The sequence below is a fragment of the Equus przewalskii genome, chromosome 1, assembly GCF_037783145.1.
Source record: "Equus przewalskii isolate Varuska chromosome 1, EquPr2, whole genome shotgun sequence".
NCBI lineage: Eukaryota > Metazoa > Chordata > Mammalia > Perissodactyla > Equidae > Equus > Equus przewalskii.
The window spans coordinates 52,453,192-52,479,081 of NC_091831.1; the positions used below are offsets into that span (position 1 = coordinate 52,453,192).

The 25,890-nt window shown below is 34.5% G+C and overlaps 1 protein-coding gene across 14 annotated transcripts in view; it reads right to left on the reverse strand.

Annotated features, from left to right (window-relative positions):
- The window catches only part of JMJD1C (jumonji domain containing 1C), a 346,491-nt gene that overhangs the window by 19,351 nt on the left and 301,250 nt on the right, over nt 1–25,890 (reverse strand). For 9 of the 14 annotated variants that reach the window (XR_011523679.1, XM_070563438.1, XM_070563432.1 and 6 more), the window contains 13 exons: nt 23,565–23,689; nt 21,939–22,082; nt 21,650–21,842; nt 19,849–21,533; nt 16,078–16,250; nt 13,575–15,781; nt 8,980–9,181; nt 6,065–6,279; nt 5,024–5,176; nt 2,047–2,136; nt 1,195–1,322; nt 787–1,000; nt 51–265 (listed from right to left, as the gene is read on the reverse strand). Coding sequence is in view for 13 of the 14 variants with exons in the window: in XM_070563438.1 (XP_070419539.1) it covers nt 51–265; nt 787–1,000; nt 1,195–1,322; nt 2,047–2,136; nt 5,024–5,176; nt 6,065–6,279; nt 8,980–9,181; nt 13,575–15,781; nt 16,078–16,250; nt 19,849–21,533; nt 21,650–21,842; nt 21,939–22,082; nt 23,565–23,689 (5,744 nt within the window). In the remaining variant the exon portion in view is untranslated. Of the gene's footprint in view, nt 1–50; nt 266–786; nt 1,001–1,194; nt 1,323–2,046; nt 2,137–5,023; nt 5,177–6,064; nt 6,280–8,979; nt 9,182–13,574; nt 15,782–16,077; nt 16,251–19,848; nt 21,534–21,649; nt 21,843–21,938; nt 22,083–22,760; nt 23,005–23,564; nt 23,690–25,890 lie in introns of those variants that run through there. The other 5 variants (XM_070563517.1, XM_070563533.1, XM_070563525.1 and 2 more) reach the window with 2 other exon arrangements.

Here is a 25,890-nt window from a genome sequence, read left to right on the forward strand (position 1 = left end):
CATCTAAATTTAAGGCCCATATGAAAGCCAAAATCTAACATCTCACTTACTGGGGTTCCCATCGAATACACTGGTGCAAAGGCAATGCCAGCATCTGTGGAACCCACACGAAGCTTGCCAGCTGTTGTGGTCAGCAAATCCCGTAAGGTTGAGCCTTGTTCATTATTCTGGGACACAGGAGGTGACGTTCTGCTGTTCGGAGAATCAGGGTTGTCTTGTTCTCCCTCTTCTTTAATTTGCTTTTCAAGGGCAAGGTCTTTGTTTTCTGAAATAAATCATTTTACAAAATTCAAGTAAAATTAAGCATGCTGCTAAAGTACAGACAAAACTGGCACCCTACGTTTTATAGTGAGAGGTAAAAACTCTGGCACTAGTCATTTATTCACCTGAACACACAACAGAAGATGGGTTAGATCCTTCAAAACGGAGTCTAACAGTTCGAACGTGAAAAGGCCTTCCTCACTATCTTAGACATGTAGCTGACTTTGCACCTGTCACAAACGAAAAATGCTATAACTAAGACAGGGAGAAAGTACAAGTTACAATTCTAGTGCTCTGGTGGCTTTATTGATATGCTCACCCACAAATGATTCTCTAACTAATTCTGATGCAATCACAGGGAGGAAAGTTCCTACTAAGACAAATGTTTTACAGAACCGTAAGCCATAACGCAAGCAGAAGACCAAAGTAAATTGTTCTAAGCGAATAGTACATTAATGTATAATTGTACACTGTTGGTTATATTATAATCCTTTATTATCTACTTAGATAATTAATTATATTTACCTTTTTTTTCCTCTCTGGCTTTTTGCTCTGCAAGATCTGCTAACCAGTGCAGTGGTGATTGGGATTCTGGAGGAGTTAACTTGCTGTCTGTGCTTATATCACTCGCTGGGCTGCTGTTGCCATTACTCTCAGACTTCTGAGGGGTATTTTGCTGCTGAGACTCAGGCATGCACAGAGAAATTTTATTACTGTGATTAAGAACATTCTGTAAAACCTACAAGGGTAGAACAATTGAATTTTTAAAATACTCTCTCTTCAGGTATTCAGAGTTAAAAGTAGTAGTCATATTTATATGGTAACATAGAAAACATAATTTACAAAACTCAAGTTCTAAACTGGATTTCAAATATCAAAGCTGATTAATTTAACCATGCGTTTTATTTGAGTGATTAGAGATTTTTTACTCACTTGAGACACGCCATTCATTGTAGGAAAATTTCCAACTTGTACATTCTGTTTGTTAGTACAGTGACAATGGGATTTTATACCATATTTTTCTCTAAGAGTGTGCATCGCATCTAGAAGATCTGTCAAAACTACAAAATATAATAGTGGTTAATAAAAAGGTTACCACTGGTTGTTAAGATTATAAAATTTTTTGGTTTCTCTTTTCACTTCTCTTCTATTTTTTACTTCATCCCCTCCATCTACTTCATTCACCCAAATTCATGTTCTCTGTTCTTTTCTCTATTATTATTATTTTTTTTTGAGGAAGATTAGCCCTAAGCTAACTACTGCCAGTCCTCTTCTTTTTGCTGAAGAAGACTGGCCCTGAGCTAACATCCACGCCCATTTTCATCTACTTTATTCGTGGGACGCCTACCACAGTATGGCATGCCAAGCGGTGCCATGTCCACACCCGGGATCTGAACCCGCGAACCCTGGGCTGCCAAGAAGTGGAACGTGTGCACTTAACCACTGCGCCACCAGGCTGGCCCCAATTCTTTTCTCTATTATTAAAAATTCAGTATGCTCAAAAAAAGTAGAATAACCTTTCATTATAAATCTAATAAGCTTTTTCATTACTCTCTTTACGTTTTTCTCTTCTAAAATGGTTCCTCTGGCTTTTTTCGTCACTGGAGCTGGGCTTCTCTTGCTAGTTTTGATACACAGAGGATTCTAATAACTGAGCAAGAAAAAGTCAAGATTAGATAAACCTTACCTCTCCATTCTAGGATACTCCTACATACTTCTAAATAATCTGGAGCAACCAAGAGCTGTTATGCTACTAAGTAAATAATGTATATTATTTATACTTACCAGAACCAGGGATAATTTGAGTTGGCATTAAATGTTTGTGATCATGAGGCTGTCCCTTCACACACTTCATCCAAGCATATAGTTCTTTATCTGTAAGATTATAACATACATACTTTTATATCAGTTATGGTTTTACTATTATAAAATTGGTGACTTGTATATAAAGAGGTTAATAATTATATAAAATATCAATAGTAGGCCTCAAATGTTTGGTTCTTAAAAAAATAAGACAGTTGCACCGTTCTGAGAATTTTATTAAAATAGGATACAAAATTGATATAATGTTATTAGCCTTTTCTAAAATGACCATTTTTTAAATTATCATTAATGTATTAGTCACCTCTATCATCCCTCTCTGATTCTAGCTTCTCTGTAGCTAATCTCCTTTTATCTCTTAGCTATGCTCTGTGCCAACAGGACTTTTGCCCGATCTTAGTTCATCAGACTGATACAAGTTTGAGGCTACTGCTAACTTCCTTTCCTTTTCTGCTTCAGAAACATGTAGAAGAATTGTCACGAGACGTGAAAATTTAATTGCTATTATTGCCTTTAAACAAAGCATACTCCATACCTGGAGTTGCAAAAGATATTAAGGCATAACATCAGGCATATCATATACAGGAAAAGTATTCAATACCTTGATTTAAAGGAGATCTTTCTCTATACATTTAATGACATAGACAGCTACTTATAATGTGGCTATAAGACCTTCAATAACGGTCACAAAGCTCATTAAATTTAGCATTAAAAAATCTAGAACTATTGAATCACAAAAAGTCTCAGACTAAATACAATTCAAATCCACTCTAAAACTGGTTTTCCTTAAAAGCTTTCTGACTTTCCCTTCCAATGCCTACACAGTAATTTGTAAACGTTTTCTAACTGCTTATATTTTAGACAATTACGTTAATTACCACCGTATAAAGCTACAAACCAGTGAAGGTGAATTTATTATAACATTTAACAGTGAAATAAGGAGAATACGGAGATATATAGAAAACACAGAATATAACTCAAGCATATAGGTAATACCCCCACCCCAAAAGATATGGTGACTGACAGACTATACTTTCAAAATTAATAGTACAGGCATAGCTTGTTTTATTGTGCTTTGCAGATATTGTGTTTTTTACAAGGCCCTCCACCAGCAAAAACATTATGAGTTACTGAAGGCTCAGAAGATGGTTAGCATTTTTTGGGCAATAAATTCTTTTTTAATTAAGGTATCTACACTGTTTTTAGACATAATGCTACTGCACACTAAATAGACTACAGTATAGTGTAAACACAACTTTTACATGCATTGGGAAACCAAAAAACTCATGTAACTTGCTTTATTGCGGTGGTCTGGAACCAAACCCACAATATGTCCAAGATACACGTGTAGTATGAAAATCGACAGCAACACAACTATTTAGGTTTATTATAACATACCCCATCTTGTTCCAAAAAGGATTCATGTTTATATATATGCATACAATATAGCAACATATAATAAAATAATATGGAACCAGAAAAAAGGAATATAAAATGCATGTCACAAAGTTTTATAACAGTGCAGCTAATTCTATCAACTGAAAGTATCTAAATATATTTTTATGGTTTTGAAGATATTTAATTGCCTAAAATGCATTCCTTATTATAGTTTCACATTTTACTCATATTTATATATCTTTTGCATATCACAGAAACACCTAGTTTTAGATGTTTGGACATGCTTCTCCACTTGCTCAGGTCTCTAAAGTGCTGAGTGTGTAAGAAAAAGGGTTGGTAAGGGTGAGACTTTAGTAATCCTATCAGTGGAAAAGATACTGATGGCTAAAACATGGTTCATCTATCTGATATATTACTCTGAAAAAGAGCTGCCTGAAATGAAAAATGACATTTCACTGTTTTTAGACATTGAAGTCTATCACTAAACATGATTTTATTTTTAATACTTACACAATTTGAATCCTCTCATTTCATTAAGACTTTACCCCAAACAACTCAATACTTTCAGGTTATCAGTATTAGAGTATTAGGTAGCAACTTCCAAAACTGCCTTGGATAAACTTTTTCTAAAACATTTTTAGCATGAGAAAAGGTAAATTTAGTTACTTCCTTTTCAAACTTAATATCTCCAGCTGTATTAGCATGCAGAACACTGTTTCTGTGCCATTTTATTTATCCAGAAATTGGAAATAATAGTTTCAAAGGCTTTCATATATAATAAAGACTTCTTCATTCTCTAAGAACTAGGAGATAAATGGTACTAGTGGCAGAATACTTACTCTTGAACATTTTGATTTGAACTTTATGGACCAATTATTTAGAAAAATCAATTCACACAAGTATTCAATTGTGATTTACATGCATGACTGTGTAACAGGTTCTAGAAGAGACTTCAGGATCCTACATGTTGGAATCTGAGAGCATCAAAGCCTAACCTAAATTTGGGCTACATTAACAAACTATTTGCTTGCAATGATAGGATGTATCTCCTAATCAAGCTAAAAAGATACAGACGCAGTTTTATTCTAGAAAATCTGGCCATTAATAAAGGTGGTTACTCCTCCTTTTAAAAACAAACTTCACGGAGCTGGCCTGGTGGCACAGTGGTTAAGTTTGCACATTCCACTTTGCTGGTCCCGGGGTTCGCTGGTTCGGATCTGGGGTGTGGACCTCTGCACTGGCTGTCAAGCCATGCTGTGGCCGGCATCCCACATATAAAGTAGAGGAAGATGGGCACGGATGTTAGCTAAGGACCAGTCTTTCTCAGCAAAAAGAGGAGGATTGGTGGCACACATGTTAGCTCAGGGCTAATCTTCCTCAAAAAACAAAAACAAAAACAAAAAACAAAACTTCATGAAACTTCCTTAATGTCATATATTCATAATTAAGGAAGTTAGGGAAAAAAACAACATACATCTAATTTTACAGATGAGTGATCCTAAAGAAAATGAACACTACAAAAAATTTCAATTTATAAACCGACCTCTAGAACTCTTTCTTTCCTTTGCCTTGTAACAATCTAAGCAGACCACAAATCCACATTTTTGGCAGACCCAATGAATGTTAAACAACGTTGCTTCACATGCATCACACATCTCCCGGACTCCTCTTACTGCTCTTTTCCAGGCAATTTTGGCTGAAATACAGAAAAACAAACATTTAAAGGCAAACCAAAAACTTTGAAGATATATTAACTAAAGATCAATAGCAGATTTCTTGAAGTACTTAGTAATTCTCTTCAGAAGACTTACATCTAATGGAGAGTTTCTCAATTTTGGCACTTTTGACATTTTGGACAGAATAATTCTCTGTTGTGAGGGACAACCATCTTGTGAATTGTAGGATGTTTTGTGGCATCTTGGGCCTCCACCTATTAAAAGCTAGTACTCTACCTACCCCCAGCTTTCAATTACGCAATGAAAAAGGTTTTCAATCAGTGTCAAATGTCCCCTAGGGGACAAACCACTGATTTAAGGGAAGAGAAGGATCAGAAGCTAACATTTAGAGCACCTAGTATGTTAGATGCTTTACATAAGTAAGCATAATTAAGATAACTACTTTCTAAATGAATCTATGAAGCAGTTATCATTCTCCTACAATTAAGCAAGGAGTAAAGTTGAGATTCAAATATAAATCTACCTTCTAACTCTAAAGACTATGATGAACCATACCAGATTAAAAACTTAAATAATTGAGATGGATTATGTCTTTATATGGCAAATGCTGAAATTTCCCAATTTTGCATTCAAAGTATCTTTATCATGCTAAATCACATCAGAATGGCAGAAATAGCAAAATGCTACCATGATTTCACAAATTGTTAATTCATTTAATTCTCACTCAATTGGAAAATGTTTGTTACCTTAAGATAAACAGGTGGCATTTGTACATAAAGCGCCATTATCAAAACTAAAAGCCACAAGACTAGGTAAGATTAGGGACTTCCAGAAAATAAACATACTTCAGAGAAATTCTTAAAATGAAATCTGTACAGTTTCATGTTTTAAGTATTTAACTTCCTTACCATCCTTCTTCACCCAGGACAAAGCTGTTTTTTCAGATGTTACTAATTGACAGAACTTATCACCTATTATATCCAAGATGTATTTTGAAGTTTCTATGTCTAGTTCATCATCTTCATAATTTTCATGTGTCCATAAACTCATAGCTTCATCATCATATTGGTCAGGAGAAGAGAAACCATCTATTCTAACCACTCCATTTTTACTAAATGACAATCTGAAATATTAAAACATAAAAGCATTAGATACTAGGATAGAAGTCTGTTTTCTGTAAAATTGTAAATTTATAATTTATATTTTTACATTACATTATATATATAAATTATATTTACAATTAAAAAACAAGGAAACAGGATAGTCCTTTATACACACACACACTTTGATTATTAAATTTAACCAACTTAAATAACTTCCATAGTGTTACACAAATGACAATGATAAGCACACCAATTTTAGATTATTTCAAGAAATAAGATATTCCCTATCACTTACGCTTAACTCCAACCGAATGAGAACTATGACCAAGTGTTTGATGAGGACAAGGGTTAAAATGTTGGCCAAATGCTGCCTACAGCAGTGCTATTATTTCATACAAAATATAAATGAGGAACCTTTAAAGTTGAAAATGCCCTAAATCACCTTAAGACTCTTACTGGGAGGATTAAGAAAATGCCAAGTACACATACATTTCTCTTCATTAAGATGACACTTTAATGTGATTTAGAGGAACAAGGATGAAACTCTTAAGTTTATTAGGAACCCAATTAGTGTGCTTACTTCCTCTTAGCTGCTGATATGTAATTAATGTAACTACTCAATTCAGACAAGTTTAGGGTAAATGGAAGGCAAAATTGCCATTCCCTTAGTGACCGGTGGTTATTCCTCAATTATCTTTGCACTTACTCTCTTTATTCTCAAACAGCGGATATCAAAAGTTCATTATAAGTCACTCTGTATTTTCCAAATGGACAACACCAATAACATTCCTTTTACTCCTTTTTCTCATACCTTTATTACCTTACCCTTTCCCTCTTTTTTCTAAACAAAATTTCTCCCTTTGTTATAACCCATCATCTTATTTCAGCTTTATGATATCTCTATCTGAACATTTCTTTCCTTCAAATTTTCCCAAGATTTTCTTATCTTTTCAAACTTACTTGGCTTCTAATTCCTTTTCATCTTTTCTGCACTTCCATGTGTACTACATTCTGTAACTATTCTTTGAAGTTGTCTGTCTTTTGAGGATTGCTGGCTAGAAAGACCATGAAGTAACTAAGAAACAGAATTTGTTCTGTTCCTACCAATACAGGCATACCTCAGAGAGAGAGATTGTGGGTTGGGTTTCAGACCACCACAATAAAGTGATTATCGCAATAAAGTGAATGGTGAATTTTTTGGTTTCCCAGTGTATATAAAAGTTACGTTTCTACTATACTGTAGTCTATTAACTGTGCAATAGCATTATGTCTAAAAAAACCAATGTGCATTCCTTCATTAAAAAATAACTTATTGCTAAAAAGTGCTAACCATCATCTGAGCCTTCAGTGACTCATAATCTTTTTTGCTGGTGGAGGGTCTTATAAAAAACATAGTATTTGTGAAGCACGATAGAGCAAAGTGCAATAAAACGAGATATGCCTATACATATTTCTGAGTTCTCTACTCAGCCTCCAGAACAGTATATTTGCCAGAGTAAAGTGTCTCCTAACTTCTTAGGAAGATCATGATAATGATTAATAAAATAACAGCAAAAAATAAAAACATTAATAGAGCATTTCATATGTGCTTGGTACTACACTAAGAACTTTGTGTACTTTATCTCATTTAATCTTGACAAAACCTCTCTGAGGTAGGTACCACTGTCACTCACATTATAAGACAGGCTTAGTGTATACAGTCCTACTACAGTTAACAGTCATACAGGAATGAAGGGTCAGAGCTGGGACTAAAATCCAGGAATGACTGATTCTAGAATCTGAGACATTAACCTAGTCTCTACCGGTTAGGTTACCCAGCTATTCTTTAGTTGAACTCTTACAAGTCTATCTGTAAGTTTTTAGTACTAAAGTATTATTCAGTAAAATTAATGTTATAGCAGTATATAGGTTCATAACAGCTATAAGTTGTTTTATGTTTACTACAAAACCTGTGAAATGTGACATGGTACTAACAAATCCTTATGATCTTATAACTCATATTTTTATAGCTACATATGTTTAATAAAAGTATGGGTATCCCAATACAATGAACTGAATTTGGTTTCATGCCTAGATTGTTTAGTTAGATTTATAGACTATTTGTAATTGCTAGTTAATGCAGATATAAATGCAACATTGTTTGGCCACAGTTTATAAATTAAAAAAAAAAAAATCCTTAAATCAAACTGCTGTTTCCTATCATTTTCTAGAAAAAAATATTAACATTTTCTCATTAAAGAAGATTAAATATCTCAGAAGAGAAAGGCCATATGAACACAAGTAGCAATGTGAATATGAGTTCAGTCCAATAGCTAGCTATAGTTAAACTTAGCACAAAAAAAGTTTAATATTCTTTTTTTTTTGTTAAAGATTTTATTTTTTTCCTTTTTTCTCCCCAAAGCCCCCCAGTACATAGTTGTATATTCTTCACTGTGGGTCCTTCTAGTTGTGGCATGTGGGATGCTGCCTCAGCGTGGTTTGATGAGCAGTGCCATGTCCGCGCCCAGGATTCGAACCAATGAAACACTGGGCCGCCTGCAGTGGAGCACGCAAACTTAACCACTTGGCCACGGGGCCAGCCCCTAATATTCTTTTATACTGTTTCAGAAACAAAGAGGCTCAAAGACTCATTCCCACCTCCAAGAGATACCCTCGGAATGACAGTATAATTCCCAATATCCAATAAACATACTTTTCTCCAATTACGTATTTTCACTTACCGTCTAAAGTAGTAAAATCTACAAAATACTGGTGAGTGACTTGGTTCTTCTCCTTTTTTACTCCGGATAAGTCTACATTCCCGGCACTTTTGCAAATTAGGCCCTATCTCACAGCAGGAGTCATCCTGTAAAAAGGATTCCCCAGTTTGCTTCAGCTTCTTGACTTTACGCCAATCTTTTAATACCGAACGAGGGATGCCAGCTGTAAAACCAGTAGGAAAGTATTAGCAAGATTATACCGTTTTAGAAAGGTAAACTCCTTGAGATAAAAATTCAATTATAAAATTTTGACAATATATTAAGATTGCAGAAAAGCAGCAAAGAGATTATAGTTCTAGATACTCATTAATAACTAAAAAGTCCACAGCAGCATTTCTATTTACTTACTATTCTACTAACCAAATGAACTCATGTCAGTATGCTGGAAATGAAGAGCTAATAAATCTTCCAGCTGACTGAAATCTTTGCATATTAAGTATTCACATGTGTATAATAGCAAACACAAAAATCATTTATTTTCTATGTAAATCTATAGCAAAAAATATAGCCTCTCTACACAGAAATTTGATATACGTAGGAGGAAGCTCTTTCAAGAGCCACAGGAAGAACCTAAAGACCAAAAGTTTTAGAAACTATAAGCTAGTTTCAACATATTTATATTGTTTTGAAATACTTAATCTGATTCTCCAAGGTATGTGTGGCTCATTAAGACAAGTGGTGATTTATAATACCAATATTTGGGAGACAAGGGGCTAAGATATTTTTTCTATCTCTCCCTTATTATAATGCCCTACATTTGATATCAATATAGTGATAGAAGCAGTATCTTTTAGAAAAATAGAAAGGCTTGAAGGAATTAAAAGAAAAAAGCACTATTTACTTGGCTGTCTTTTCTGATGGTAGGAAGAAAAAAGGGTATCCGAAAAGTCTAAAAGAAAAAAAACTCAAAGCACTATATAGCCTAAAATTTGCAGGAAAAAAATTAGTTTACTATACTCTTCATCACTGCTTCACCATGTTTATTAACTTAAACTTAACTGTTATAATAACATTGGCTTAAGTAATCAATCATCTATGGAGCAGGAAGAACTCAAAATATTATACATAAATTAAATTTTGCCTATTAAATTTAAAAAAATATACTCATGTAAAAGCAACCTATGTTGGGACAGACAAATATTTGTTGATTCTTATAAGTGTACTTATAATGCCCATATTAATATATCTATACGTCAGACAGATTTATATAGTTTGCTATTTGTCGTGTTGAAAGAATAAATTGTATTTCCTACTCTTGTGTTTTCTAATCCTGTCCATTTTGGGGATCAGAGGCAGTACAACTATTCTCCTGAGTCTATATGCTTCTTGCAGAAACATGTAGTAAAACTCTTGTCCTGAGCTCCCACTCTCACTTACCTGTTGACAGTGTACACAGTACAATTACAGCAAGATCACACATCTTAACATAGGAAGTATCGTGTTTAAACTCCATGGTGGCTCATTTAAAATTGGCTTTGTTATTAAGCACTTTTAGGATTGCTGTCTGGTTCTTTACAATTACATGTTCTCCCCTGTTCTGTCTTTAACTTGGGGCAAGGAGCCATTTGGCTTAATCCACTAGAGAAATACATATTTGTGCAAACATACCACTTAAGGAGTAAAAACATTTCCAGAAGGCTTGTGTAAAAGGTTTGTTATTTCCTCCACTGTTATTAGACAGTTTTCTCCTATGGACTGTATAAAAATTTAGAGCTTTCAGAAGTCAAAATAAACAACAGAAATTGTACACTGCTGATAAATTTTTATTTGGCATTTGTTACAGTAGAATAAACCAAATGCAATCTATTTCTAGATTGACTAGAAAACAACTATTAACCAATACGCTTTTATATTCCAAATAATGGAACAGTTCAGAGTATGGATAACCATACCATTGTGAACAATTAAAACAGTATTACAATAAAGAACCGGACATTTCAAAGCAAATCTCAATTCTGTGACACAAAACAGACACTTAGAGCCCCCTTTTTTTAAAAAATGAATGAATGAATTACAAAGACATGAAGGCCCAGGTCATATGGACAGTTTTTGATAGTATAATTTTTGCTTCTAGAGTTGGCCACACATGACTGTAGCTAACTCCCGTTATGAATTTTACTATAAATAGTATTTGGACAATAAATAAAACTTCATCTTTCAACTCTATATATCTAATCCATTGGCAACATCTAAAATCTAAAAGTTTGAGATTAAGGCACTTAGTCAACGGAAAATATCTAACTCAATGCTATTTCTACTTCCTTTATACCATAAGAACCTTTTCAACCTTAGTTCTCTATTAGCAAATCCTCAAACAGATGTTCCAGCAACAGAAAACTAGCGAGGAAGAAAACAGACAAATACACGCTAACTTTTAACCTCTGACATGCCATCACCTTAAAACAGATTTTTTGAGATATAGAAATTAATTCTGATTATAGTTAAACCACTGGTTTTGTGTATCATAGGACTTATAGATACATTTAAATCTGATGGACAATTTCAGTTTATAAAACAAAATTATGTTAAAAATTACTCACAGAAAAGCAGCCAACTTTTAATTATCAGTAACAAAAGGCAGTAGACATGAAGACATTCCAAAACAACAGATAAGGCAAAATCTATTATACCTGGCTTTAGAATGTATTAAGAAACATATGGTTATATATGTATCTGTGTGTAATATATAATTATACATGTATAATAGTGTATGTAATCAAATTACATTCTCTAAGTGCAGACTTAACTCACTCTTTTTGAGTGACTATGACTGATGACAACTCCAATTTACATTAGAAAGATAAAGGTCATATTTAATCCATGAGGTAGATAATCCTCTCAGGTGTAGCAGTTAGACTTACAAATTCCCAATTTAGAGAACTTTTCTAGACAGCCTAGAACAAAAGCAAGTCAACTCTGCCCATAATTAATAGATAGCATTTAATAGTCACAATATTATTTTGGACTTGGGAATAAATAGGATTTAAAATAGTCTCTCTGAAACTATTCAGTTACTAAGTAGGGGAGATTTGACTAAGTATCACAACTTGAGGGGAAAAAGTGCTGATTCCAGTCTTTGTCTTAGAACTCTTGCTTGGGAACATATACATTCAGCCTCAAAATGAAAACAGAATATGGACCTCATTATGAGTTAATTATATAAATTTAACTTGGCAAGAGTTTTCTAAGTGTTAAAAGCTGGAAGGTTCCCATCTCTGTTTTCTGTAAGTTTAACTGAGGTATTTGAATATCCAACACCAAAGGAATTGTTACCTGAAATGGAAGAGAAACAACTATTGACCACACTAAGCCTCTTAAGAATTCCCTGGGGAAGTAAGTAGATACATGAGAAAGAAAAAGCAACACTGTATATGATCCAATATTCAAGTAAATGGCACATATCCTGTATCCTTTGTTGTGAATCTCCCTTTTTTTCTTCTGACTATATTTGCATTTCAGTCTGTCAGCCTCTCTGTCTAGTTGAGCTTGTTTTCCTTTGTTCTTTCACTTTCTGACTGTCCTTTTCTATGATTCCATCCTCCTCTTTTTCTCTCCTTCACTTTGCCTTTGGTTTTCACACAGGCATGTGGGAAAACCTCATTCAGTGAAAAGGCTCAAATAAGAGCCTTCAAGCATCCAAATGCTTATGAAAGAACTTCTTGAATGTCCACATTGTCACAGATATTTCATATATTGTATGTGGATGAATACACGGATATAGTGAAACTATTAAGTGCTTTCTGCATTGTGCAACACACCTAAAAAGAAATAAGCAAACTGAGAAAAACTACTTCTAGAGTAAAAACATACAGAAACACTTTATAGTGAATATTACTGGCAAGCATCACTTATTTTGCCTGTAGCCATAAGTGAAATACAAATATTATCAATTTTAAAACTTTTACTATTATAGAAGTTCTGCTGGAATATAGAAAGGAACACACAAAACCACAACCCCCCCCCCCCCCCCCCCGCCCCTTATTTAACTTTTACCCATTGTTAAGGATTGCCTGAATGAGTAGCATTATTAGTTAAATAGAAAGTAATTTCAATAAGCTTTCAATTTTATCACTAGATGAGAGAAGGGGGAGGTGTAGACCACATTCGCGTTGCTTTGAAGTAATTCTCTTCTAAAATGTGACTTAAAGGAAGTGTATGTGAATAGGATTTCTTTTCCAACCATATTTTGTTAAAGGTAAACACCTAATATTAGAAATTCACTTTTGGTGTGATAGCTATAACTGCATTTTGACAGTTGTTAGAAATGATCAAAATTCTGAGTAACTACTAAATTACACACTGGAGTTTTGCCAATATTAGTGCTAGGTAAAACATATCTCTACAAGTCTCTTAAAAATAGATATGTCTTCTTTCTCTCATTTCTTCTAATAGAGTACTTATGAAATATAGAAATGAGGTCAATGCACATACATTATGCTAGGGCATACAAATAAAGTCAAAAGATGCCTTTATGCTCACTAATCTTTAAAGAATTGCACCATTATTGCAAGAACAGACAGCCCACTTTACCTGAGATAAAAAAGCAATTTACTTACCACTATTACTATTGCTCTGCAACTTCAATTTACTTTTTTCTTTGGCACTCCTGCTGAGAACCCCATTGGGTTTTAAATCTTCTTCTATTTCAGCTTTTCTCTTCTGCAAATCATTTTGCTTCTTTTTGTAAGTTGGCTTAGGTTGCCTTTTAGTCCTTTGCTCTGACTTGCTTTCACTTTCATCCGAGTCTCCACTTTCAGACCCAGATTCATAAGTTCTTTTGGCTTTTCTCCGATTGATTTTATCATCTTTTATGTATTTATCAACTATGATCTTACTATCTACACTGTTTTGTATATCATTAGATGTAGAGGCTATTAAATTGACAGAACATGGCTTAATAATTTCTGATACAGAATTCCCTGAATTTTCCGTTTTATTAGTATTTTTATCTTCCTCTGAATGTCTAGTAAGCCAGGCCTTTTTCAGTTTAGTATGGTAGTTTGGTTGACTTGTCTGGGACACTTGCCCATTTCCTACAGAGTTAGCTTTGTTTATTGTACTACAGACTACAGTGCTATCCAAGAGAAGGGAGGCTGAAGATGTCTGATTTTTCAAAGCATTAGGCTCAGTCTCACTGACATTACTACTTTTATACTGAGCTGCAGCCAATGCTGCCTTGTGCTTTTTTAAATGGATAAAATCAGTTGTGCCTGAGAACCCAGAGCTGGGCTGAACAGCACTTCCTGTCTTACTACTGGATGGTGTAACTGGAGCTGTGGTGCTGACCTTGCATTCTTGTGTTTGAGACACTGAATGACTGACAGCTTTTGAAGAGGTACATTCTAAAGATTTAGAGGCCAAAACAGTATTTGATAAAGAGTAAATTATTTCTGAACCACCCCAGCTGGAAACACTGGTGGTAGTGGCAGCAGATGTGCATACATCCGTTTCAGTATTACACATTATATTTACAACAGACATGACTGAACTGGGAATACTGCCCTGTGAGACAGCCTGAAAGTTTTTTTCAGATTTTATATGAGCACTGTCTGAATTCACACTTGGCAGAATGATTCTTCCAGCCTCTCCAGCTTCTGCTGGTTTCAGGCAATCTGTTTGATTTGCCCCAGTTGAAGATCGTTCACTAACTCGATCTTTGGAAGCTAACTGCATTGCTGGCATGCCATCAACTTTTGTACTAGAAGGTGGACGTACAATGACAGATGCCATAGCAGCCTGTGACTTTCCGCTGCTTTTCTCCACATGCCATTCAGCTTTCTCTTTGCTGAGGTTATTATTAGATTTCCACATTTCTGTCAAACTCTTTTCAGAACTCTTAAAATTTCCCTGAGAGTCTTTTGGCTCAGGAATTAGAGTTGGAGGCTTTTGTGATTCTTGAACTTTCCCACCAGCATTTACAGGCATCACTGGAGTTAAAGTTGGAGGGGAAAGGCTACTATAGCTGCTTTCCTTTCTTTCCAGGCTGTGATGGATTGGTGGGTGAAATACTGGTGCTCTATGTAAAGCAGGCATGCTCCGGAGTGTATTTGTAGAAGAAACTGACAAATGGGTAGGACTTCTATTACAATCATTTCTGAAGGTTGTTACTGAGTGAGAAGCAATTTGATGGGAAAGATGTTCTGGTATCTTGCCTACTAAACCTTCACTTTCTGGTTGGTGTTTAATTAAAGGTGGAGGCTTTGAAAGAGACGATATAAATGAAGTCAGAGTTTGAGGATTAGCTGCTGCAGCAAGGGTATTACTCTGCTTTTCAGTGTAAATATTTGAAACCTCTTTGGATGGGTAGGACCTTGGTGGTTCATTGACCACACTATTAGACAGTGTTGTGAAATAGTTACTTTGGGGTAAACTCTGAGGCACTGAGTGCTTCATTTTATAAAGATCTGATACTGAGCATTCCACATCTTTGTCTTGTTTGATGACATGGCTTTTAGGGCTAGAAGATGATGCTGCTACTCTGGAATAATTCTCTCTCTCACCCTCAAGGCCCTTGATTTTAGTTGTAAAGGGAGCAACATCAATACTTTCTTGAAGAATTCGACGGTGTTCCTCCTTATATTTGTTTACTCTCTCTCCAGTCTCCTGGGATGGTCTCTGCAATTGATTCAATACAGGATCCACAAAATGCCTATGCAAATGACTATCTTTTCCAGTCTGTGACCTATTTAGATCCAGGTCGTTTTTCACTGATGTGGACGCAACAGAACGTAACGGTTCAATAAAGGCTTTCCTCTCCAATTCTCTAGAAAAGAAAATACACAAAGGTTTCTGTAAACACTTTTTCTTGTATGATACAAACATAGTTTCTATGCAATATCATCTTATTATAAAAGTAAAACATGACTTTCCTTTCAGGTACTCTAACATTATCAAGTAAATTAGGAAGTATATCAAACAGAAAGAATAGTACTTATTTGAAGCCATTTTAAGAGATTTTTTAAAACATTTATTAACTTAAAATTACCTGTTTAAGAAAGTGAATTAAGAAAAACTATAAAAGACAAGGTATTTGTAAGTTTTAAGCATTGGTCAACTCACTCTTTATGATGATCTACTAAAGTTTTTGTCAATGGTGGACTGGAATGCGCTGTAATTTTAAGAGGCCGATGAGGCTCTGCACTGGAGGGTCTGACAGGAATGTGACTAAGTAATCCAATACCATCTGCTGAGGTCACAGGGGTTGGTTGATGTAACCAAGGACTGGGAGAATTCTTATTTAAAAAAAAAAAAAAAAAATCAAACTTCAGTTACTAGAAGAAGCTGAACATAGTATCATAGCAGGGCTTTAACAGCAGTATATTTATGCAGCATGCGACATTTTCTAAATCCATTTTATGAGAAATATTCAGACAAATAAGTAACCGACATTATTATATGGATTTTTTCATATGATATGGAAAATTAATTCACATTAGAATAGTAATTTCCAGAAATTTATCTATTTTACTGATGCAGATCTTTAAGTTTTTGCCTTTAACTAATAAATGATGTAAAGAGAACCAAGCTTATAAGATTTCCTAAGATTCAAACACCAAAAGAATATATGTTGCTAACAGAAAAAACAGAATGTTATACCTAAAATACATTTCACCAGAATCACAAATTAAAATCAAGTTCATTTGCCAATTTTTGTCTTCAAAAACAATGAATTTTTCCAGTGTAACAATTTACTTAGAATTGACAGAAAATTACATTTTCAAGGCCCAATTGTCCTCCATTTCACTGTAAGCTATAAACACTGTTAGATCATTAAACTTGGAGGTCTAACAAAACTAATTTTTTATATATCAATATTCTGCCTTTCTCATACTGAATATTTGGTGACATTGATCTTTATGTTGAGACTTACAACTATCTAATTACGTGCTTAAGGATAGTTTCTATACTATGACTCACTGACATTCCTCCAAAACATGTCTTGTTGAGTTATGCTTTGTTGAGTCAGATATTGGGAAAATAGAATTCTTTGGTTTTAACAAAAGGAATAAATTTTACATCTCAAAATGATAACGCAAAAGCATTACAGTATCACACCAAAGATATGCTGCTGTAAATTACTTAGATTAAAAATATGCATTATAAACAGTAAACCTCAAATAGGGAAAAAATACACATATACAGGCACATAAGGATCATTCAAATATATGTTTAAAAGGCCTCAGTTCTACAAGATCCAGAAATCTCAAGTTGCAATCAATTATGGTGGTGATAAAAGTTTTTGACTATAAATTATCACTAAAAATTATTTCCTGGGGCTGGCACTGTGGCCGAGTGGTTGGGTTCATGTGCTCTGCTTCGGTGGCCCAGGGTTTCGCTGGTTTGGATCCCGGGAGGAGACCTAGCACTGCTCGTCAAGCCATGCTGAGGTGGTGTCCCACATGCCACAACTAGAAGGACCCACAACTAAAAATATACAACTATGTACTGGGGGGACTTTGGGGAGAAGAAGGAAAATTAAAATCTTTAAAAACAGACAAAAAAATTATTTCCTGTTTCTTCACTTTAATTCACAATACCGGGGTTAAGAGATCTTCCTATTTGCTCAAAATGTTACTAAAATTTACTCCTTTATAATTTTATATAACAAAGCAAAATTGATATGCTTGTTTTGAGTTTAACAAGTTTATGACCAGTTACTAAAACATTTTATGCCCTTATAAACATGGAGGCTAGATGACACATACTGAGAGAGGCTCCTACCCAAGCCATTTCTAGCAATTACTTTTAGATCTGTTTTCCAGGGTTTGGAAGTTATGGAAGAAAATTCAAAACTATTTGCCAGCTCTTGGCTCCCATATGTTCTCCTAGCCTGCCTCTGTCCATTATCAACTGCAGCCACATTCACTACACATGAAAGTGACAGGTCAGAGTAAAAATGTGGCTGAGCTGGGCAGTTGGGTCATCAGGCCTGCTTTCAATTCTGGCAAAGAGGATATTGCAGTGAGTAGTGACTCTTTTGACTTCAACTCTGTAATGTACACATTCTAGTAAGATTCCACTTACTGTAAGTTCAATGGCACCATCAAGAATGGGAATGAGAAGCTTATGATTAATGCAAGCACAATTCTTCTAGAACTGAGATCCTGCCAACATCAAATGTGGGGACGCTGGAGAAGAATAAATTGTGGAGCTCACCGGTAACTTCATTAAAGAAGGCCAAAGCTCACATGAAAGTAGAGCCAAAAGGAGCTGACGTTTGTAATAGGAATAAACCACAAGAAATATCCTTCAAAACATGTTATAACTCCATCTTACACCACTAACCACTTGATGCCCCTTACAACCAAGGTCAATAATGACAATGTGGGAATCAAGGAAGGACTCACCACACAGTCTATGTCATCATTGCTACCCAGAATATCGTAACAATTCCTCTGACAAACTTTTGGCATCCTTGCATCTACTGCCTTGCATCTAGTGCCACAACCAAGGCTCTATGTAAGCAGTATTATGCTTCAAGTAAATGAGAAGCTCACTAGCACTGTCTTCCAAATTGCCACCTCCAAAATATCTAGTGTGGCTCTCACTCAACTTGAGAAAGGTATCAAAAATATTCATGTTCTTTGCAGCATTATTCACAACAGCCAATGAGTGGAAGTAACCCAAAAGTCTACTGACAAATGAATGTATACAGAAAATGTGGCATATACATAGAATGGAATATTATGGAGCTTAAAATAGGAGAAAATCCTGTTTCATGCTACAAGATGGATGAACTTCAAGGACATTATGCTGCATAAAATAAGCCAGAGAAGGATAAATACTGTATGATTCCACTCAAATGAAGTATCTAAAGCAGTCAGAACCATAGAAATAAAGTAGAAAAGTGGCTGCCAAGGACTAGGGGGAAAAGGCAGGGGGATGAAAGTTTAATATGTATAGAATTTCAGTTTTGCAAGATGAAAAAGTTCTAGAGAATCTATTGCACAACAATGTGAATACACTTAAGATTACTGAACTGTACACTTAAAATGCTTAGGATGGTAAATTTAATGTTGTGTTTTTTACCACAATATAAATAAGTAAATAGTGTTAAGAAAGATTCTGTGGGATACTTGAAGAGCATCCTGGGCAACACCAAGGACTAAGTTGTCTCCTGGAATTTAACAGTGACACCCACTCCTCCGTTTTTGACACTGGTGCTAGTAATGCCCTCAACAACCATTTCCTAGTATGAAAATGAATTTGGCTATGGAAAACACATAGCCCATGAAGGAAAAAGAGCCCTATACCACCACTTTCAGCAATACTGCTTTAGGTAGAGAATCTCAGCCCCAACCTTACTCCCAAATATCTAGACTCTCCAACCTTGGTACCCTTAAGAAAACAAGGGGCTTAGAGAGTCATAGCTTGTAACATACAACCAATATAATGTATCTAGCTGGGGGATATAACAATTTGTCTTTTAAAAATAATTTGATAGTGCATATCAAAAGCTTTACAATTTTATATATATTTTAATCCAGAAATTTCACTTCTACGAATTTAGCTGAGCAAAATTACTACGGATGTGTACCATAATTAGTTATGAAGATATTCATTCTTCATAACAGGCATATTAAAAACAATCTAAATTTTACTTCCTTAAATTGGCTTTTTTATAAATAGGCTTTTCTGAGATTTCAGCTTCCAAAGCTCCAAAAGTTACTAAGCATCAAAAATTTCATTATAATTGGAAAACCAACTGTTTGAAAAATTCGAATACATTTTATATTGGGAAATCTAAACAATTAACAAGATAATGAAAAAGCACTTATATATATGTTGATTAATAAATAGATACTGATATACAAACACAGCATAACTTACCCTCCTTAATGAAGATTCAGCATTAACTGCATTTTCTGGGTGAACCCACTTAGAAGAAGGTAGACCAAGTCCTGAGTACGCATGTGTTCCATTTGGATATTGCCAAATAATTGGATAAAGTCCAAGCTGATTATATGAAGCAGAAGGATGGGCTTGTCCAAGAAGATGAGGTGACTGGTGCTGTAACAACTGTTGCTGTTGCTGGTGTGCTAGTGCTAAGTGGCTCAAGCTGTTGGCATGAGCAGTCTCTAGTCGTGGGTGGCCACCAAGTAAGGAGGCAGTAGGCACTCCAGGTAACACAGTAGGAAGTAAATGAGGGTGATGAACAGAATGGTGTGGACCACTAGTCAGAGGGTGAGTGTTAATGGTAGGTAATGGAGTTTGACTGGATGATCCGGCCAGTAAGTGGGGTGCAGGACTTAAGGCAGGGTGATGGGTACCTGGATTTAAACAGGTTCTATGGGATGAAGAATGAAGAGGAAAAGGATGCTGGTTTAAGAAAGGTGAAATGTGATTACCTCCTGTTTCTGACCCAATAAGCGCAGGATCTCTGTAAACTGTGAAATGCTCATTTTTATCAATGATAAGAGGGCTCTTTGTAGTTTCCAATGTAGTGCCTCGAATAGGAACTGGATGAAAACTGCATCTTGATAACTCATGTTCTATCTTACTTGCCAGTCTTCTTTCAACAGCAGCTTGGCTGTTCACATAAGTGGCTTTAGTCTTTACAGAATCAGGAGAATGGGTAATTTTAGGTTTAATAGCTTCAGGTGATGGATTAGATTTTGTCTTGTGAGCATCTACTGAAGTATTAAGTTTAGATTTTATAGTCTCTGGGGGCGGACTTCGCTTATGCAGCTTATCTTCCATGACAGAAACTGTGTTTAGAGAAGACATGTAAGAGACATATTGATTTTTCTCTTTTTCCATATTCAGGTGATCATTTCCTGAACAAGCATTCCTAACATTTGATTGGGTTAAATCTACTTTGACTACATCACTGACCCAGCTCTGGTCAGAATCTCGTTTTGCTGTTTCTAAGTATTTTGTATTTGCAATTGAATGTTTTGAATCACTAACACTAGAATCCATTTTCTGAAGCGTCTGAATGCCAAATGTGCTTGAGTTTTCCTGAGCCACCTTTTCCAAATTAGTGTCATTCGTAATATCAATAACACATTTTGGTGTGGGTGGTCTGGATATGAACTTCTCCTTTGGTAACAATTCCACTGTATGTGTTTTTTCCATATTGCATTCCTGAAGAAGTAAATCATTGGGATTATGATCAGAAAGTGTGGCCTGTTCTGATGAGTGGATAATCATTTTTCCTTGAAGCTGAGAGTCAACAGACTTCTGCTTTTCTGCTTCTTCGTGTTTTTTTTCTTCCTGTATTTGATCCCAGGGAGGCTGGCTATCTATTGGTGTCTCTTCTCCTGCCTTCTCATTATTCTGGGATTTTCCTTCTTCTCCATTTATCTTTGAAGTGTTTTTATTTTTCAACTCAGTCTCTGGCTTCTGCTCTGAGGAATTATTTATTATTCTCTTATTTGAATTTTCTGAGTCACTACTCTCAGAAAAGTCTGAAACATTGTCAGTTCGTAGTCTTTTCATATTTAGTTTCTTTTCATCCTCTTCAGGTTTCCTTCTTTTATTCATCAACTGTTTGTTTTTACCTTTAGGATTTTCTGTAAGATTTTAAAAAAAGAAGAGTTTTATTTTTCACATCAATATTAAATAAGTATATTTTAAATGCATTTTTGTTTTATTTGTTCTCATTCCCCTATAAAGAAGTGGGTCTTACCTCCTCGTGCTATATAATCATATTTTTCCTCCTTCATCTTCTCTTCATCTGGTATACTGCTATCTGAGCCCTTCCTCTTATTTGGACGGATATTTCTTTGTTGCTGTTGCTGGTGTGTATTCTGTTTTGGTACAGCAGCTTGAGAGTTCATTGCTGGTCTGGGACTATTTGCTCGGGCACGTGTATAATGACTCTAAAAGAAACCAATATAACAGTTATTGTTTACTACTTGATCCTATGCAATCTCGGAAAATATTTTAAAATAATCCATCACTAACAATATACATACGTGAACAACGTTGCTATTTTGACTGGCACGAGACCTTCGCCGTGATGTAATGCCAATATTTTCACCTTTTAATAAAGAGTGAACAACATCATCTAGAAAGGTCATTTGAACCATAGAAGGATCGACATTCTGTGGTTCTAGTACCTAATCCATGACACAAAACAAGAACAAAAATTAAATCCAATCAGCTAGCCAATGAGATATTAGGTACAATTTCCTTACGAGTAGAAATGTTCAGAAATCACTTTGGGATCTCTAATTTATAAGATACTCTCAGACTTACAATAAAGCAATTTTAATTATTAAAGATAAAATTACCTTTTTAACCTTCTGAAACCTACTGTTTCATTTGCCAACCAAAAATTAGAAAGCAAATATATCTACCGCAAGCACACCTTGAAAAGCAAGGATAAGAATTAAAAGTATAATGCCAAGTCATAAAATGCATTTTAAAAATAGGAAGTAATCTTCAAAAAGCAGCTATAAAGTAAAACTAAGAAGATAGAGCTTCGGAAGAAGAAAAGGACCAAAATTGTGTAAATAAATAATAATGATAATTTTAAGAAGCAAGCTAAAGAAAGAACTATTTTAAAATCTAAAGGCAACTTTGCACTTCACTTAGAGGTCAAAGTTTGCCACCTTTTTAGGAAAAAAAGTTAAACACAATTAAACAATATAATTTATTTAGCATTTTGACTAAAATTTTAACCAAAGCATTTGAATTGTTTATATAAAGGGGCTCTTATTTATTCAGATACCCTCCACAATTCACTCAGGTAGGAAGGTATAAACATCTATTTTTTTCAGGTAAATAAACTACACCTTTAAAAGATTTAAAAATCGGGGCCAGCTCGGTGGCGCAGTGGTTAGGTTCGCACGTTCTGCTTCTCGGTGGCCTGGGGTTCGCCGGTTCGGATCCCAGGTGTGGACATGGCACTGCTTGGCATGCCATGCTGTGGTAGGCGTCCCACATATAAAGTAGAGGAAGATGGGCACGGATGTTAGCTCAGGGCCAGGCTTCCTCAGCAAAAAGAGGAGGACTGGCAGTAGTTAGCTCAGGGCTAATCTTCCTCAAAAAAAAAAAAAAAAAAAAAAAGAGAAAAAAAAAGATTTAAAAACCAGGATTTTTCAGACTGGTATTTAAAACTCCACATGAAATATGTATCCCTAATATACTATACTTACCATAAAAATTAAGGGAGCATACCAACTCTCAAATTTGATGTGAAAAGAACTACAGTGTATGTTAAAGTTTTCATCAGTGAAAAGAAACCATTTGGGAAATACTTTTATTACTGGAGAGACAAAAAAGCTGAATCTTTAAGAAAGAAAATTTTAGCTTACCTAAGGATAAAAAAGAAGACTAATTAATTAAAACAGTTTGATGCCTTTACTTAAGGGACTAATTTTATCAGTATTGAAATAAATTTGGCATCGCTATCTCTCTGTGACCTGAAGTGACCTCTATCTAATATCAGATACACTTAAACTTATTAGGATTATTTGACTACCAAAAAACCTAGAGATGAAAATTATTTAGTGTCAAATTACTGATCCATTTTTAGGGGGCATAGAATAGGTAAATTTTAAATATCTCTTTTCAAAAATATTAGTTGGACTATTTACCTGATCATTCATAACGATCATGGTGCGAGTGAAGAGATCATGATGAGTAATTATGCCAGTAAACCACTGGGTGGCAGAGTCTTGTCTATATACCTTCACTCTGTATCCATTTAAGGAATAAGGACCTTAAAAAAAAAACACAAGAAATAGGGATATCTTAGATGGATACATTTTCATTTAAGAGCTACCTTTTAGGAGAAACATGAGCTATGTGATAGACGAGTTATATCACACTCAAATATTAGTTTTCAAAAAAATGTATTCTAAGACAAGTGAATATATGTTAGAGCCAGATCATTCTGAAGTTATCACTAAACACTCTAGTGGACACACATACTTCCTCACTCAATGGAAACAGAAGCACTTTAAGTCAGAAAAAAATGTTTCTAGGATCAAATCAAGTTAACAAGGGAACAGTACAAAATGTAGTTATAGTGATCTAGGAAGCAGTAAGGTTAACAAAGCTACCTAACAAGGTTGAGGTATATGACTACATCACTGAAAATGGAAAGGTAATTTGAAACTTGATGCCTGAGTCTTCTGGTTGCCAAAGCTTTACAATAAGCAACTATAAATTCTGATTCCTCTGTGACAGTTAGGAAAAGCTGCCAAAAGTCTTAAAACAGTAGAGATTGCTAAGTGAATTTATAAATATGGCAACAAAATGCTTTTTTTATAAAGAAATATGGTGTATTTTTGGATTAAACTCACTTTTTAAAAGGATCTATATGTAGGTATCCTTCAGAAAAGAGGAAAGGATTAAACAACAAAAAATATATATTAGTATACATTAAAATATGCCTATTAAAACAAAAGTCACTCCACAGAAGAGGATAACGGAGATAAAAATTTCTTCAATTCACAGATACTAAAATGATATCAAATATTTGAAAGTTTAACAAGAACTGTGAGGGGGAGAAAACTTGTGCGCCTTAATGATAGTATTATACATAAACAATTTACAAAGTGCTTTTAAAATTTTCAAGTGCTTATTTAATCTCTAATTCTTAGGTATTTCTTCGGTATTGTTTTTCTTTTATAAAAACTAAGAGAGTGAGGTTAAAATAAATTTTAACCGATAGGTTAAATAAATTTTTAAGTGAAAGAACTAGGACTGAATTTATTTTTCTGATTCCTAGGTTGATGCTTTCTTCTACAGTTAAAAGACATTTAACATACCAACTAATGGTTTAATATTTATTTGTCAGTTTAAAAAAAACCTATGCCAATATCAGCCTAAAATATAAGTCAATTAACACATCTGTAGAAAATATTCCATATGACCTGTATATTAAATACATTTTTAGCCATAATCAATTATACAAACTCTAGTCTTTTCTAATTATGGAAGAATAAAACTCCAAATTATTTTTTCTGAATGTAATATAGAAAAAGCTTACAAAATAATTCCAAATATGACCAATTTTCAATTCCTATTAGCACACCATCTTAACTGCCTTGTTCCCATTCGGAGTTGGCTTCATGTAATTCTGCTGAGGATGGACAGGGACTATACTACCTTAATCTTGTCACCTCCAAGAATATGATGAGGAAACAAAAAGTTAGTAAAAACAACTAGCCTGGTTTTTTCAATAAATAAATTGCAAGGAAAGGAAGAAAAAAAGAGATAGATAGGACATATCAACAAATTTGTGGATATTTTTCAGATTCCCTGATTTTAAAAAAACAAATAAATAAAACTATAAAATCAATCAGTCCTGTTAAAAATCATTTAAGGCATTTATGAAACAAATGGAAATTTGAACCTGAGTATCCAGTATTGATATTAAGGAACTATTAATTTTTTGGATGTAATAATGGTATGGTGGCTTCGTTTAAAAGTGGATAGAATGTGGTGATGTTTGAAATTTGATGAAAGCAAATTAGAGCAGTGGATGGGGCATGATCTGCCAAAGTTTTATAGTTGTTGGGGCTGGGAGATAGGCACATGGAAGTTCACTGAAATATTCTGTTTCTGTGTATGTATGTTTCAAATTTTCCATATTAAAAGTCTAAAAAATATTTAACCTAAATAAATACCCATACAAAGCAAAAACAGCCACAACTTTGAAATTATGTCTATTAATGCTTAAATTAAATGGCATGGAAGTTGAGGGCTAAGATAAATATGGGAATTTAACATTTCTTTTTAAAAACATTCAACAAAATATCAGTACTTTATGACATAATGACCCAGTTTCAATTCAACTTCACAAAGAGCTTATACTTGAAATACACGATTTTACTTATAGGAAAAGAAATCACTAAGAATTGTAACACCTCACTGGTTTGAAAGTCATGTGCTGTAGACAAACTTGTAACTTAC